We start from the raw sequence: 16,036 nt of genomic DNA, 5'->3' as shown, positions 1-16,036 counted from the left end.
CTTATAGAAATGTGACTGTTCCTTCATCATTGCTGGTTCTGAAACACTCCTGCGTTGAGGGAGCACCTTCAGCAGATGTGTAGCAGTTGAAGGCATTTCCCAGCACGTGTTGTGGAGCGCGGAGAGCAAGTCAACACACGTAGATCGTCCTAGTCATCCACAGCACCCTGACCTATCTCCAGTCGTCTTGACTCTTGTCTTGACACTGGATCCAGATAGACTAGGAGAAGAGAGTGAGTTTGGCGACCTGCACAACTCTCCCTCACTTTAATCAAACTCACGTGCAAGTGACGACGTCACAAACACACCCACCCAAGGATGTCACCACCCAAGCATGGCAGTCACCCTCATTGCTTGTGATGGACACGCAGATACGCACAAACGCACACGCACACACACACAAACACATGCACACACAAACACGCATACACACACAAACGCACATGCACACACACAAACACACAAACGCACACACAAACACACATACACACAAATGCACACACAAACACATACACACAAACACACACACACAAACGCAACGCACACACACAAACACACATGCACACGTACACACACACAAACACGCACACACAAACACATGCATACACACTCAAACACACAAGCACACACAAACGCACACACACACACAAACGCACACACACACAAACGCACACACACAAACACACACGCACACACACAAACACACATACACACACCAGTTGAAGTAAGTGACTCACCCTGTTCTCAAGAACAATAAGGGATGGGGGACAATAGTTACCATTGTCCGTGATTCTAAAACGGTGATCAAAAGCTGTAAAATTCAATGTGATCAGAGATTCAGCATCCGTGTCCAAAGTAGTTGAGTTTAGCAGTAATGTTCAACTTTGAACTAAGGCAAAAATCATTTTTAACAGTTGATACAGCTTGAATCAAAATCACACTGTACACCCAGTATAGTGAATGTAAGTCTTCCAAATTGTTAAAAAATAAGTCAGAATGGCCGTAGTTATCTTAAGGCCAGTTTAAGGCTTAAGTTACTGAACTAGTTGCCGGAGTCCTGGACAATTGATCCAGAGTCATGAGTTAAAACCCCATCATGATTGTCAAGAAATTTATATTCAAATTGTAATATCTGGAATTTCAGCAAAAAAGCTGATCTTGATAACACTTACCATGAAACTCCTGGCTGGATTGCTGTAAAAAAGCTATCACTTTTCATTTTTCCAAAAATGAAAATCAAAGACAAAAATATATTAATTAAAAGCAAGGTTAAATAAGTAGGTTTAGAGCTGGTGTTTAAAAATGTCACCTGAGTCTGCATACCTTATGGTTTTAGGTATTGAGTTCCACAGTTCGGGAGTATAGTTCAGAAACTCCGACCTGCCAATTGTCTTTTGAGGGAGATTGTTTAAATTTAAGAGATCTGTGGAAGAGGTTCTGAGAGCTTGAGCAGGATTATAAGATGAAAGTGATACTGGGTTGTACTCTGGTCCCAGACGATTGAGAGATTTAAAAACAAGTAAGAGAACTTTAAAATCAATTATAAAAAAATACAGAAAGCCAATTCAGAGTAGTTAGGACGGAGTGATATGCTCCCTTTTCCTGGTTTTAGTTAAAAAGTCTTGTAGCGGTGTTCTTTCAGAGTTGAAGTTTGCTTTGGAAGGCCAGTAAAATGTGCATTGCAGTAATCTAGTCTATTTGATGTAAAGGCGTGAATTAGTTTTTCAGCATCATTACATGACAGAAACGGATGTCCCTTTGCTATATTTCTATGTGTAAAAATGCTGCTCTGTTCACTTTCTTTATGTGGGATTTAAAATTCAGATCTGAATTAAGGATAACAAATAGGCTTGTTATTTATGATTTTACATGGGGGGCCAGGTTCCCAAACATTCCCAGGTTCCCAAGTTTATCAAGAAGTTTATCAGAGCGATAGAGCAGTGCAAGAAGTGCATGGAGTAAAGCCAGATCTAACATACAGAGAGGCTTTGAGGAAAGAGAAGCAGAATAAACCGTGTAAAGACAGTAAGGTAGAAGGGCTGAAATGTGTGTACCTCAGTGCAAGAAGCATCAGGAACAAAGGTGATGAACTCAGAGCTTGGATACATACATGGAATTATGATGTAGTGGCCATTACAGAGACTTGGCTGGCACCAGGGCAGGAATGGATTCTCAATATTCCTGGATTTCAGTGCTTTAAAAGGGATAGAGAGGGTGGAAAAAGGGGAGGAGGGGTGGCATTACTGGTCAGGGATACTATTACAGCTACAGAAAGGGTGGGTAATGTAGCAGGATCCTCTTTTGAGTCAATATGGGTGGAAGTCAGGAATAGGAAGGGAGCAGTTACTCTATTGGGGGTATTCCCCCTGGTAGCAGCAGAGATACAGAGGAGCAGATTGGGAGGCAGATTTTGGAAAGGTGCAAAAATAACAGGGTTGTTATCTTGGGTGACTTTAACTTCCCTAATATTGATTGGCACCTGATTAGTTCCAAGTGTTTAGATGGGGCAGAATTTGTTAAGTGTGTCCAAGATGGATTCCTGTCACAGTATGTGGACAGGCCGACCAGGGGGAATGCCGTATTAGATCTAGTACTAGGTAATGAACCGGGTCAGGTCACAGATCTCTCAGTGGGTGAGCATCTGGGGGACAGTGACCACCGCTCCCTGGCCTTTATAATTATCATGGAAAAGGATAGAATCAAAGAGGACAGGAAAATTTTTAATTGGGGAAAGGCAAATTATGAGGCTATAAGGCTAGAACTTGTGGGTGTGAATTGGGATGATGTTTTTGCAGGGAAATGTACTATGGACATGTGGTCGATGTTTAGAGATCTCTTGCGGGATGTAAGGGATAAATTTGTCCTGGTGAGGAAGATAAAGAATGGTAGGGTGAAGGAACCATGGGTGACAAATGAGGTGGAAAATCTAGTCAGGTGGAAGAAGGCAGCATACATGAGGTTTAGGAAGCAAGGATCAGATGGGTCTATTGAGGAATATAGGGAAGCAAGAAAGGAGCTTAAGAAGGGGCCGAGAAGAGCAAGAAGGGGGCATGAGAAGGCCTTGGCGAGTAGGGTAAAGGAAAACCCCAAGGCATTCTTCAATTATGTGAAGAAAAAAAGGATGACAGGAGTGAAGGTAGGACCGATTAGAGATAAAGGTGGGAAGATGTGCCTGGAGGCTGTAGAAGTGAGCGAGGTCCTCAATGAATACTTCTCTTCGGTATTCACCAATGAGAGGGAACTTGATGATGGTGAGGACAATATGAGTGAGGTTGATGTTCTGGAGCATGTTGATATTAAGGGAGAGGAAGTGTTGGAGTTGTTAAAATACATTAGGACAGATAAGTCCCTGGGGCCTGACGGAATATTCCCCAGGCTGCTCCACGAGGTGAGAGAAGAGATTGCTGAGCCTCTGGCTAGGATCTTAATGTCCTCGTTGTCCATGGGAATGGTACCGGAGGACTGGAGGGAGGGGAATGTTGTTCCCTTGTTCAAAAAAGGTAGTAGGGATAGTCCGGGTAATTATAGACCAGTGAGCCTTACGTCTGTGGTGGGAAAGCTGTTGGAAAAGATTCTTGGAGATCGGATATATAGGCATTTAGAGAATCATGGTCTGATCAGGGACAGTCAGCATGGCTTTGTGAAGGGCAGATCGTGTCTAACAAGCCTGATAGAGTTCTTTGAGGAGGTGACCAGGCATATAAATGAGGGTAGTGCAGTGGATGTGATCTATATAGATTTTAGTAAGGCATTTGACAAGGTTCCACATGGTAGGCTTATTCAGAAAGTTAGAAGGCATGGGATCCAGGGAAGTTTGGTCAGGTGGATTCAGAATTGGCTTGCCTGCAGAAGGCAGAGGGTGGTGGTGGAGGGAGTACATTCAGATTGGAGGATTGTGACTAGTGGTGTCCCACAGGGATCTGCTCTGGGACCTCTACTTTTCGTGATTTTTATTAACGACCTGGATGTAGGGGTAGAAGGGTGGGTTGGCAAGTTTGCAGATGACACAAAGGTTGGTGGTGTTGTAGATAGTGTAGAGGATTGTCAAAGATTGCAGAGAGACATTGATAGGATGCAGAAGTGGGCTGAGAAGTGGCAGATGGAGTTCAACCCGGAGAAGTGTGAGATGGTACACTTTGGAAGGACAAACTCCAAGGCAGAGTACAAAGTAAATGGCAGGATACTTGGTAGTGTGGAGGAGCAGAGGGATCTGGGGGTACATGTCTACAGATCCCTGAAAGTTGCCTCACAGGTGGATAGGGTAGTTAAGAAAGCTTATGGGGTGTTAGCTTTCATAAGTCCAGGGATAGAGTTTAAGAGTCGCGATGTAATGATGCAGCTCTATAAAACTCTGGTTAGGCCACAGTTGGAGTACTGTGTCCAGTTCTGGTCACCTCACTATAGGAAGGATGTGGAAGCATTAGAAAGGGTACAGAGGAGATTTACCAGGATGCTGCCTTGTTTAGAAAGTATGCATTATGATCAGAGATTAAGGGAGCTAGGGCTTTACTCTTTGGAGAGAAGGAGGATGAGAGGGGACATGATAGAGGTATACAAGATAATAAGAGGAATAGATAGAGTGGATAGCCAGCGCCTCTTCCCCAGGGCACCACTGCTCAATACAAGAGGACATGGCTTTAAGGTAAGGGGTGGGAAGTTCAAGGGGGATATTAGAGGAAGGTTTTTTACTCAGAGAGTGGTTGGTGCATGGAATGCACTGCCTGAGTCAGTGGTGGAGGCAGATACACTAGTGAAGTTTAAGAGACTACTAGACAGGTATATGGAGGAATCTAAGGTGGGGGCTTATATGGGAGGCAGGGTTTGAGGGTTGGCACAACATTGTGGACCGAAGGGCCTGTACTGTGCTGTACTATTCTATGTTCTATGTTTAACTCTTTTGGCTTTGAGACCAACTAAAAATATTTCAAGTTTATCTTCATTTAGTTTTAGGAAATTATTGCTCATCCATTTTTTTATTGCAGCCACACCAGATGTCAGAGAATATACGGTGTTATCATCATCAGGCTCAATAATTCAATTATGTGTCATCTGCATAACTGCAGTAATCAATTTCATGCCCTCTAATGATATCTCCTAAGGGGAGCATTTACAAAGAGAAGAGTAGGGGACCAGGATAATTTCCCTGAGCAACACTAAAAGGTATATCATATCTCTGAAAATGGTCTCCAAGACAGATAAGAAATTTCTCTGTAAGATATACAGAGAAAATCAATTAAGGGTGCTACCACAGAGCCCAACCCAGTTTTCAAGATGACCTGAGAGAACGTTGTGGCCAATTGTGTTGACGTTTAGAAGAATTAGAACTGATATTCTGTTGGCATCGGTGCTGAGCTTAAGATCACAGACAACTTTAGTAAGGGCTGTCTCCATGCTGTGGTTTGCTCTAAAACCTGACTGAGACATTTTTTTAGAATATTGTTCTCATTCAGGAAGTTGTCAAGTTGGTGGAAAATTAGTTTCTGAGGAATCCTGCCAAGGAAGAGAAGTTTTGATACAGGTCTATAGTTAGCTAATACCTCAATATCAAGCTTTGGCTTATTAAGTAGTGGTTTGACAAACACAGGTTTGAAGGCATCTGGAAAGACTCCAGTTTCAAGGGATGTGTTAATACTTTTTATAACAAAATTGAAAACACTTTAAGAGAGTCCTTAAAAAATGTGGCAGGGACAGGGTTGAGACAGTAAGTAGATGATTTTAGTCTTTGTTATAATCTTTATAGAGTTCTGAATCAGAAATACTTGTACATTTTAATATGGTTGCCATCTTTTTACAAGGTTGTCTATAGCGGTTACCAGTATCTGTAGCTATACTCTCTGTAATGGAAATAATTTTGTTTTATTCTGTTTCATATTTATCTTCAACCTCTCACTCCAGTAGCGTGTGGTACCTTCCTGCTTCAACCAGGCTTCAATCACACCGGTGCCCAAGAAGAGTGTGGTAACCTGTCTCAATAACTATTGCCCAGTGGCACTTATATCCAACGTGATGAACTGTTTGAGAGCCTGGTGATGAAGCAGATCAGCTCCTGTCTGAGTGGCGACTTGGATCTGCTCCAGTTTGCCTACCAAAGCAGCAGGTCGACAATGGGTGCCATCTCACTGGTTCTTCACACAACCCTGAAACATCTGGACAACAACGATGCATACATCAGGATGCTCTTTATCGATCACAGCTCAGAATTTAATACCATCATCCCCTCAGAATTAATCAGTAAACTCTAAGACCTGGGCCTAAATTCCCCCTTGTGCAATTGGATCCTGGATATCCTCACTTGCAGACTCCAGTTAGCTTGGACTGGCAAAACCACCACTTCCACAATCGCCATCAGCACAGGAGCATCACAGGGATGCGTGTTTAGCCACCGCTCTACTTGCTTTACATGTGTGACTGTGTTGCCAAGTACAGCTCCAACACCATATGCAAGTTTGCTGATGACACCACTGTCGTGCGCTGTATCAAAGGTGATGATGAATCAGCATACAGGAGGGAGACTGGAAATTTGGCCGAGTGGTGTAATAACAACAACCTGTCACTCAGTGTCAATAAGACCACGGAACTGATGGTAGACCTCATGAGAGGGAAACCAGAGATCCATGAACCAGTACTCAGCGGAGGATCAGAGGTGGAGAGGGTCAGTAACTTTAAATTCCTGGATGTCACGATCTCAGAGGACTTGTCTTAGATCTGTCATATGAATATAACTGCAAAGAAAGCACAACAGTGCCTCTACTTCCTCAGGAGTCTGCGGAGATTCAGCATGTCATCAAAAACCTTGGGAAACTTATATACATGTGTAGTGGAAAGTATGCTGACGGGCTGCATTACGGCCTGGTATGGGAACACCAATGCCTTTGAGCAGAAAATCCTACAAAATGTAGTGGATTCAGCCCAGTACATCACGGGTAGAGCCCACCCAACCATTGAGCACTTTTACATGAAACGTTGCCCTAGAAAAGCAGCGTCCATCATCGAAGATCCTCAGGGCCCAGGCCATGCCCTCTTCTCATTGCTACCATCAGGAATGAGGTACAGAAGCCTGAAGACACACACTCAACATTTGAGGAACAGCTTCTTTCCCTCCGCCGCCAGAGTTCTGAATGGACAATGAACCCATGAACACTACCTCAGTATTAAAAACATCCTCTCTCTTTGCACTGCTTATTTGATTTATATATCTTATTGTAATTTATACTTACTATGCAAACAACAGGAATTCTGCAGATGCTGGAAATTCAAGCAACATACATCAAAGTTGCTGGTGAACGCAGCAGGCCAAGCAGCATCTCTAGGAAGAGGCGCAGTCGACGTTTCAGGCCGAGACCCTTCGTCAGGACTAACTGAAGGAAGAGTGAGTAAGGGATTTGAAAGCTGGAGGGGGAGGGGGAGATGCAAAATGATAGGAGAAGACAGGAGGGGGAGGGATAGAGCCGAGAGCTGGACAGGTGATAGGCAAAAGGGGATACGAGAGGATCATGGGACAGGAGGTCCGGGCTCCTTGTCTTTCTTCCCGGACCTCCTGTCCCATGATCCTCTCGTATCCCCTTTTGCCTATCACCTGTCCAGCTCTCGGCTCTATCCCTCCCCCTCCTGTCTTCTCCTATCATTTTGCATCTCCCCCTCCCCCTCCAGCTTTCAAATCCCTTACTCACTCTTCCTTCAGTTAGTCCTGACGAAGGGTCTCGGCCTGAAACGTCGACTGCGCCTCTTCCTATAGATGCTGCTTGGCCTGCTGCGTTCACCAGCAACTTTGATGTATGTTGCTTATACTTACTATGTTGTGCAATGCACTGGTGTTGCAAAACAACAGCTTTCATGAGATAGGCCAGTGATATTAAACCTGATTCTGATTATCTACCAAGTGCCATCTGGTGACTGACCAGCAGCATTGCCACCTTCAATAAATAAAATCAATTAGAGTGAGACAGGAAGGGAGGGAGAAAGAGAGAGAGGGGAAAAATGGAGGAAGGGAGGGGTGGGGGGGAAGAGGCAGAGAGATGGAGAGAGAGAGAGAGAATGGTTAACCTTTCTGATTCAGAAAAAAGGTCTCATCCTTAAAACCTGAACTTCACTGCATTATTCTGATTGATCTGTTTTTTTACCCACTAATTTATCATTTTGCTTTGGATTTTCAGCATTATCAATATCTCCACTTCACCTACTCCCTACTGATTGTTCTGATTTCTACTATTTTGCTCACCCCCATCTTTTAGTTGCTTCTATTCTTCGGGCAGACTCACCATGTCAGACCCCACCTTTTCTGACACTTCTATTCTTATTCTCCCCTCTCCCCGTCTTTCATTTTCCATTCCCCATTCTGGCTCCCATTTTACCCCCTCTCTTTTCCTCACCTGCCCATCACCTCACTCTCCTCTTTCCCTTTTTCTGTGGTCCACTCTCCTCTCCAATCAGATTCCTTCTTCTTCATCCCTTTATCTCTTCCACCTATCAGATTCCTCCTTCTTCATCCCTTTATCTCTTCCACCTATCACCTCCTAGCTTCTCATTTTCTCCCCACCCACCTACATTCCCCCAACCTGATCTCCCTATCACCTGCCCTCTTTTACTCCTTCCTCACCCCTCATCTTCTTATTCTGGTTTCTGCCCCTTCCTTTCCCGTCCTGATGAACCATTGCTCAACCTGTTTGATGTGAAATGCTAACTGCTCTTAGTATATATTATAGATCTGTCCCGTGACACCGAACTTTTACCTGTATTGTTGTAATTATTTCAGTTTCAACTGGAGTGTCTGACAGTAGCAAGTTTTATCTGTGGTGAACTTCTGGGCTATCGAGGTAACTTGGCTTAGTGAGTGGCATCACTTCTGAATTTGCTAGTTAGGGTTCAAGGCGCCATCTCAAGGCACAACTGCATCATTCCTCCTGATAAACCCAAATCCAGTGCCACTACTGAGGACATGCTGAGATTGAAGTCAGATCTGCTGTGTTTGAATGATACGTTAAATCTGTACACAACACACACGCAATGCTGGAGTCCTGATGAAGGGTCCCGGCCCGACACGTCAGCTGTTTATTCATTTCCGTAGATGCTGTTTGACCTGCTGAGGTCCTCCAGCATTTTGCACGTGTGTTGCTTTGGATTTCCAGCATTTCATGTTTGACTTTAAAGTCATGTTCGCATCTCCTCCTTCAGTTACAAATAAAATAACCTGTTACATGATCTTACATAGGAGCAAGGGAGTTATACCAGTCTTTATCTCTCACTTGATAACAAAGCACAGACTGCAATTTTGTGCAACAATCAGAAAATGCTGGATGAACAGCAGATCAGGCAGCATCTATGGAGAGAAATAAGCAATTGATGTTTCAGGCCGAGGCCCTTTATCTCGTCCTGATTGTGACACTATTTACCATGTTTTGCACTTTGGCTCTAGAGGAACAATGTTTTATGAGTATAGTTGAATGACAATAAACTTGAACTTGAGTGATGGGAACAAGTGGAGCCTTGGGGTTCTATTGTTTTTCTGTCATTCACTCTTTGGGGTTTTTCTTCTGTTTCATGGATGTCTGTGGAGAGTAAGAGTTTCAGGTTGTATACTGTACACGTTCTCTGATATTAAATGGAGCCATTGATCCGTATAACTTGTTAACTGTCTCCTGTGCCTGTTCAGCAGGAGGCAGTTCCAGGCATGGACAACACCATCACCCTGTGGCAGTTCTTGCTGCAGCTGCTCCTGGAGCCCAAGAACGACCACCTGATCTGCTGGACCTCGAACGACGGGGAGTTCAAGCTTCTGAAAGCCGAGGACGTAGCCAAACTCTGGGGTTTTCGCAAGAACAAGCCCAATATGAATTATGATAAGCTGAGCCGTGCGCTACGCTACTATTACGACAAGGTACAGATTATTCTCTTCCTGGCAAACTTGTTCCTATGTCCTAGGTAGACAAGGTAGTCCTTATTGTCAAAGCAGGAAAATAGAGGGCAGTGAAACAGCAACAGATCAGCTGGGTCTTAAGCTTGCTGTATCATTAAGTGTCACAATCAGTCTTGAACCTTAATTCCCCTTGGCTTATCCCCAAGTGCTTTGATATCCTTGTGTTCAGAAAGTCAGTGCCCACAGCCCTATGATATACAGAAATCCAAAGCTCAGAACCTATAATCAGTGTCTGAGTCAGCTAAGTAGCAGAGCTGTCTGGATATCTGGATCAAGAAGCAATATGCCGGAGGAACTCGGCACATCGAGCAGCACCTCTTTGGGGGGGAAGGAATGGTCAATGTTTGGGGTTAAGAGCGTGCACTGGCACCAAAACATTGGCAATTACCTCATCCCTATAGATGCTGCTTGACCCACCAAGTTCCTCCAACAGCTTGTTTGTTGTTCCAGCTTCCAGAATCTGCTGTCTCTCGTGTCTCCATAGGTAACAGGAAGGTCACTAACCAGATCTGCTCTCTTTGGTAGTAGTTAGCTCATTTATGCTCTGCTAATTTTGAACATGATTGTCTATAAAACAGTTTCTTTGATAGCAACCCTACCTGCTGTCCATTAGTGAATGTTAGTACAGTTCCAAGGGCCAGATTATGAGGGGGAACATTATAGAACTGTTTGTATTAATGGGAATATAGAAAAGAATGGAGAAGTTTAATTGAGGATTTTGATAGGAACCGACAATAGTTAAGGAGAAACCTTTCTTAGCTTCTTTTGTAACACATGGAAGTTTTCACACTTGAATGATCCAGTATCTTGATCAATTCAGCAGCATCCTGAGGTACCAGTCGGGGAAAAGAAATGCCTCCCACAAAAGAACCTTATAGACAGGTTTATGCAATTTGTTCTTTGATTGGTACTAGTGGACAAATCATATTTTGAATCATGCAGGACCTTACATTTCTAGCCATGCTGTCCATGGCCTGTGGACTTTCCAGTGAGGTTCGCCCACTGTTTTGGGCAAGGTCAAAGCTAGAGACCCCTAACCTTGGGGTCACCAGTAAGGTCCTTAAAGCCGTTGTGCTGGATGTGTCCTCTGGTTGTTTCCATCTGGATAATGGGCTTGTACAGATGTTGGCTGCTATTATTCAAAATGATTGGTGCAATTTTATGTTATGTGATGTATTATCAAAGGTGAATGGTGAGGTTAGTGGTTTTCAGCAATAGGGAGACTAAGACAGGGAAGTTTAAAGCCAGCATCATGCCAAGAGATATTGGGAAACATTTCTTAGCATAAAGGAGCTTCACAAAAATGATTCTTGGATTGAAAGGCTTGTGATAAGAGGAGTGTTTGATGGCTCTGGGCTTGTACATATGGGAATTCAAAAGAATAAGTATGATCTCATTGAAACCCTTCGAATCTAGAAAGGCCTTGATAGGGTAGTTTTGGAAAGGATGGTTTCTATGGTGGGGAGTCTAAGACCAAGAACACAGCCTCAAAATAGAGGGACATCCATTTAGAATGGAGATGAGAAGGAATTTCTTTATCCAGAGAGTGGTGAATCTGTGGATTTCGTTGTCACAGGCGGCTGTCAAGACCAAGTCATTGGGTATATCTAAGGCAGAAGTTGTTTGATTCTTGACTTGTTAAAGCACGAAGGGATACGGGAAGAAGATGGGAGATTGAGGCTGAGAGGGAAATGGATTAGCTATGATGAAATGGCGGAGTAGGACCCAATGGGCCAAATGGCACAATTCTGCTCCTATATCTTATGGTCTTAAAAAATTCAAAGTTCAGAGTAAAGTTTATTATCAGAGAACATATATGAGATTCATTTTCCTGTGGGCGTATAAACAGTGGTAGAGGTGAGGAATTCTCCTTCACAAGTATTACAGGTAAACTCAATTAATAGCTGAGTTTGTAGACTTTTGCTGGACAAGAGTTTAAGTGATGTGAAAACGAGGCGGTTCTTGAAATTAATGTTATTCAGCATTGCACAGTATGAGGTTCTAAGTCACACATTTCTTGGAATCATTTTTGTAAATGTCATACTTGTTTTCATGTAAATTATTCAGTTTAACTCTGAGATTTATTAAAAGCATGTTTTTGCCCAAGGCAAATAGAATTTGAGTAACATAGGACAAACAGTACCGTTCAGGAATAGGCCCTTCAGACCATGATGTCTGTGACGATCATAACGTATATTAAAGTATTTATTCTGTATTTTCTCATTCATTCTACAGAACATTATTAAAAAGGTGAATGGGCAGAAGTTTGTGTACAAGTTTGTGTGCTATCCAGAGATATTAAAGATGGATGTCAACATGGTGGGTAAGGGTGAGAATGGTGTCGATTCCAGCTTGCCAGATATGAGTAGGCCGCAAAAGGACAAGGAGAACCATACCCAGGAGAAGGGAGCTTCATCTTCCTCCAAGAACTCCAACCGTAATGATTACATTCGGTCGGGCCTCTACTCATCCTTCACCTTGAACTCACTGCAAGCCAACCCAAACATCTTTAAATCCATCAAGATCGAGAACCCGGCAGAGAAGGTGCCAGAGGAGAAGAGGCAGCCGCCTTGCCAGGAACCGGTGACCGTGATTAAGTTTGTAACCAACCCGCCGAAAAGACCCTCACCCCTCCCTGCGGTAGAACCAGTGGTGATCCCCACGCCATCTGCTGCCACGCCGAAGCCTGAGCTGTCGGAAGAAACTTCATCTGCGCCAAGTGCGGTGACCTCCTTCACCACCACCCCACCCATCTCCTCTGTCTCGCCCTCCGCACCTCTGCCCCTGAGCCCCGGCTCCCCCCTCTTAGCCTCCTCCTTCGACGCCCCTGCTGACTTGCCCATCGAGGCGGAGCTGGCCGCCAGCCCTTCGGACCACCTGGCACAATCGCTGGAGCCCTCCTCTGACGGGGAGGATCCGTCACAGGACAACGCGGAAACAAAGCACCAGAAGGGCAGGTCAAAGAAGCCCAAGGAGCTGGAACTCGCCCCTGCCCTGGTCATCACCGGCAGTGACCCGAGCCCACTGGGCTTACCGAGTCCTCCCCTGCCAGCAGCATCCCTGACACCAGCCTACTTAACTCAGGTCAGTAGCTGTTCTGTGAGCGAAAACATCTTGTTAAATCCACTCGCTGGATGTTTTTTTTTTGTTTTTGGCATCATTCTTTGTAAACTCCAGAGTCTGTTGTGCGTAAAAATCCCAGAAGACCAGCAGTTTCTGAGGTACTCAAATCACCCTGGGCGGCACCTAATTAATTAACATGTTTATTTCGGCTTTTTTCTTAAAGATGTGCCGTACGCGCTCTGGTACGCTCCGGATAGTACTGCACCACTGATGGTAGGCTAGCAGTCCATTGAGCCCACTCCATTATTCAAAACATCCTGGTTGATCTATTATCTCAGCACCATTCTCTCATACCAACCCTATAACCCTGTGATAGAGTCATCGAGCACTACAGCACCGAAACAGGCCCTTCAGTCCATCTAGTCTGTGTCGACCCAATCTGCCTAGTCCCATCAACCTACTCCCGGACTGAACCCTCCATAACTCTCTCATTTATCTAACTATCCAAACTTCTCTTAAATGTATACTTCTATAAGATCTCTGGTCCTCCTTTTAATATCTCTTGATATTCAGTAAATATCTCCTGATGTTAAGCTAATTTTCTTCTTTGATACATTTATTGAGTCCATTTTGAGTTCCAAGATTCGTTGTTTTTACATTTGGATACACCCAGCATCCATGACCTTTTAGGGGAAAGAATTCCCAAAATCTGAGTTAAGGAATTTCTCTTTATTTTAATCCCAAATAATTGGCCCTTTGAATCTATGATCCTGCTTCCAGAATTTTTACTCTGAGCACTGGAGTTAAAAATCACAATGAAAAGCAAATTACTAAAACTACTATTCTTTCATACATGCTGAGCTTCAAATCATAATGCTTCTGATGCATTCCAATCCTTCATTCAAATATATAAATTAGAACAGGAGTAGTCCACTCGGCCCCTCAAACCTGCTGCATCAAATATGAACATCTTAATTAATGAAATGTTAGCTGCTCTGATTGGAGCTTCAACTCCACATCGTCACCTTTGCACAATTACCTTTCATTCGCACCCTTCCTACCCCCACCACCATCCCATGCTTATTGCAAATCTGTCTACCTCTGCCTTAAGGATATATTCTAAAGATATTCTAAAATCCTGGTTCCACTGCACATAGAAGGAGTAAGTTCTAATGTCCATTAATCCCTTGAGAGAAAATGAAAATGCTTCATATCTTCAATGAGATTTTATTTTCAGTTCATGATCCCTAGTTCTAGATAATCCCAAAAGGGAGGAAACATTCTCTCTACATCCACCATGTCAAGAGCCCTGAGAATGTTAAATGCTCTAATCAAGTGTCCTCTCTGTTCTGAATCCCAGTGGTAGAAGCCCAGTCTTATCCGTCTTTCTTTTTATATAACCTACCCAATCCTTTGAGGTGCTTCCAATGCATTAATATCCTTGTTTAATAAAGAGACCAGTACTGTTTATGGTTATCCAGATAATGTTTCAGCATTGTCCTGAAGCACAGCCTTCTAAATTTGGAGATCCAGTATTGATCCCGATAGAACACCACACTTTACATTTCGCCAACTAGAAGAAGTGTCATTTATCTCCACTTTGTGTTTCCTGTTAGCCAGTCCAAATTCCGTCTATGCCAATATGTTTATTGGTTGATTGACATACTGTGTAGAATAGGCCCTTCCAGCCAATTGAACTGCGCTGCGCAGAAACCCCTGAATCAACCTTAGCCTAATCATAGGATTATTTACAATGACCAATTAAGAGATAGATAGGTAGATACTTTATTGCTCCCAAAGGAAATTAAATATCACAGTAGCATTAAAGTGCACAGATATAGATATTAGAACAGAAGTAGAAAGAATAAAAAAGAATTTACTGCAAACAGTCTTAACAGGGAGTCATCACTTCCCCGGCTCCAAGTTGACATTATAGAACCTAATGGCCGAGGGTAAAAATTACCTCATATAGCACTCTTTGGAGCAGCACAGTTGTCTTAGTCTATTACTAAAAGTGCTCCTCTGTTCAGCCAAGGTGGCATGCAGAGGGTGGGAAACATTGTCCAGAATTGCCAGGATCTTCTGTAGTGTCCTTTGTTCTACCATGGCCTCCAGTGTGTCCATTTTGACTCCTATAATAGAACCAGCCTTTCTAATCAGTTTACTGAGCCTGTTGGCATCACCCGTGTTGATGCCATTGCCCCAGCACACCACCGCATAGGAGATTGAACTGGCGGCAACAGGCTGGTAGAACACGTGAAGGAGAGGTTACTAACCAGTAGGCCTTTGGACTGTGGGAGGAAACTGGAGCACCTGGAGAAAAGCCAAGCATTCCACAAGGAGGACGTACAGACTCCTTGCAGATGTCGTTGGAATTGAACTCCAGACTCCGAAACCCTGAATTGCAGGAGCGTTGCGCTAACCGCTACACTACCGTTGCACCCCAACCCATGTTATCCCGCCCCACACTGTGACCTTTGTTTAGACTAAAGTGTGGGAGGATGTCAGAAGTTTTTATACAGAATGGTAGGTGTGTGGAATGCACTGCCAGGGGCCCGCGGTAGGGGCAGATAGATTAGGATATTTATGGGACACTTAGACAGGCACATGGATGAGACTATGTGGGAGGGAAGGATTAGATCGAAATTGGAGTAGGTTAAGAGGCTGGCACAGCATAGCGGGCTGAAGAGCCTGTACTATGCTGTACTTTTCCACGTTCTATATCCATGTGGCTCCAATTAATTGGAGGCAGAATCAAGTTTGATCACAATCCATGTTGATTTTGCCTAATCACCATGAAAGTTTGTAAATGTTCTGCTGTAATGCCTTTAATAATTGCACCTAACATGTTCCCTCGGACAGACGTTAAGCTAAATGTCTTGAAGTTCTCTGACTCCCTGTCTTTTAAAATTTCCAATTTAAAGAAACGTGTCCCAAATTTAAAGAAAAATTAAAAATTAAAAACCAGTGCATCAGCCATATCACTACTCGGTCCTTTTAAGACCCTGAGATGTGCTCCCTCAGGACCTATCAGTCGAGGGAGTTCTCAACACCCATTGC

The 16,036-nt window shown here is 43.7% G+C and overlaps 1 protein-coding gene across 2 annotated transcripts in view; it reads left to right on the top strand.

Moving 5' to 3' along the window:
* Window positions 1-16,036, top strand: part of LOC134355466 (ETS domain-containing protein Elk-4-like) — a 63,548-nt gene that overhangs the window by 24,712 nt on the left and 22,800 nt on the right. Inside the window, exons 2-3 of one of the 2 annotated variants that reach the window (XM_063065396.1) lie at window positions 9,650-9,874; window positions 12,149-12,997. In XM_063065396.1, coding sequence (XP_062921466.1) covers window positions 9,668-9,874; window positions 12,149-12,997 — 1,056 coding nt within the window. In that variant the 5' untranslated portion in view covers window positions 9,650-9,667. The remainder of the gene's footprint in view (window positions 1-9,649; window positions 9,875-12,148; window positions 12,998-16,036) is intronic. The other variant, XM_063065395.1, reaches the window with a different exon arrangement.

Source organism: Mobula hypostoma, chromosome 13, assembly GCF_963921235.1.
Source record: "Mobula hypostoma chromosome 13, sMobHyp1.1, whole genome shotgun sequence".
In the NCBI taxonomy this organism is placed as follows: domain Eukaryota; kingdom Metazoa; phylum Chordata; class Chondrichthyes; order Myliobatiformes; family Myliobatidae; genus Mobula; species Mobula hypostoma.
Note: the sequence above shows the minus strand (reverse complement) of the source record. Positions and strands in the feature narration are given on the sequence as shown.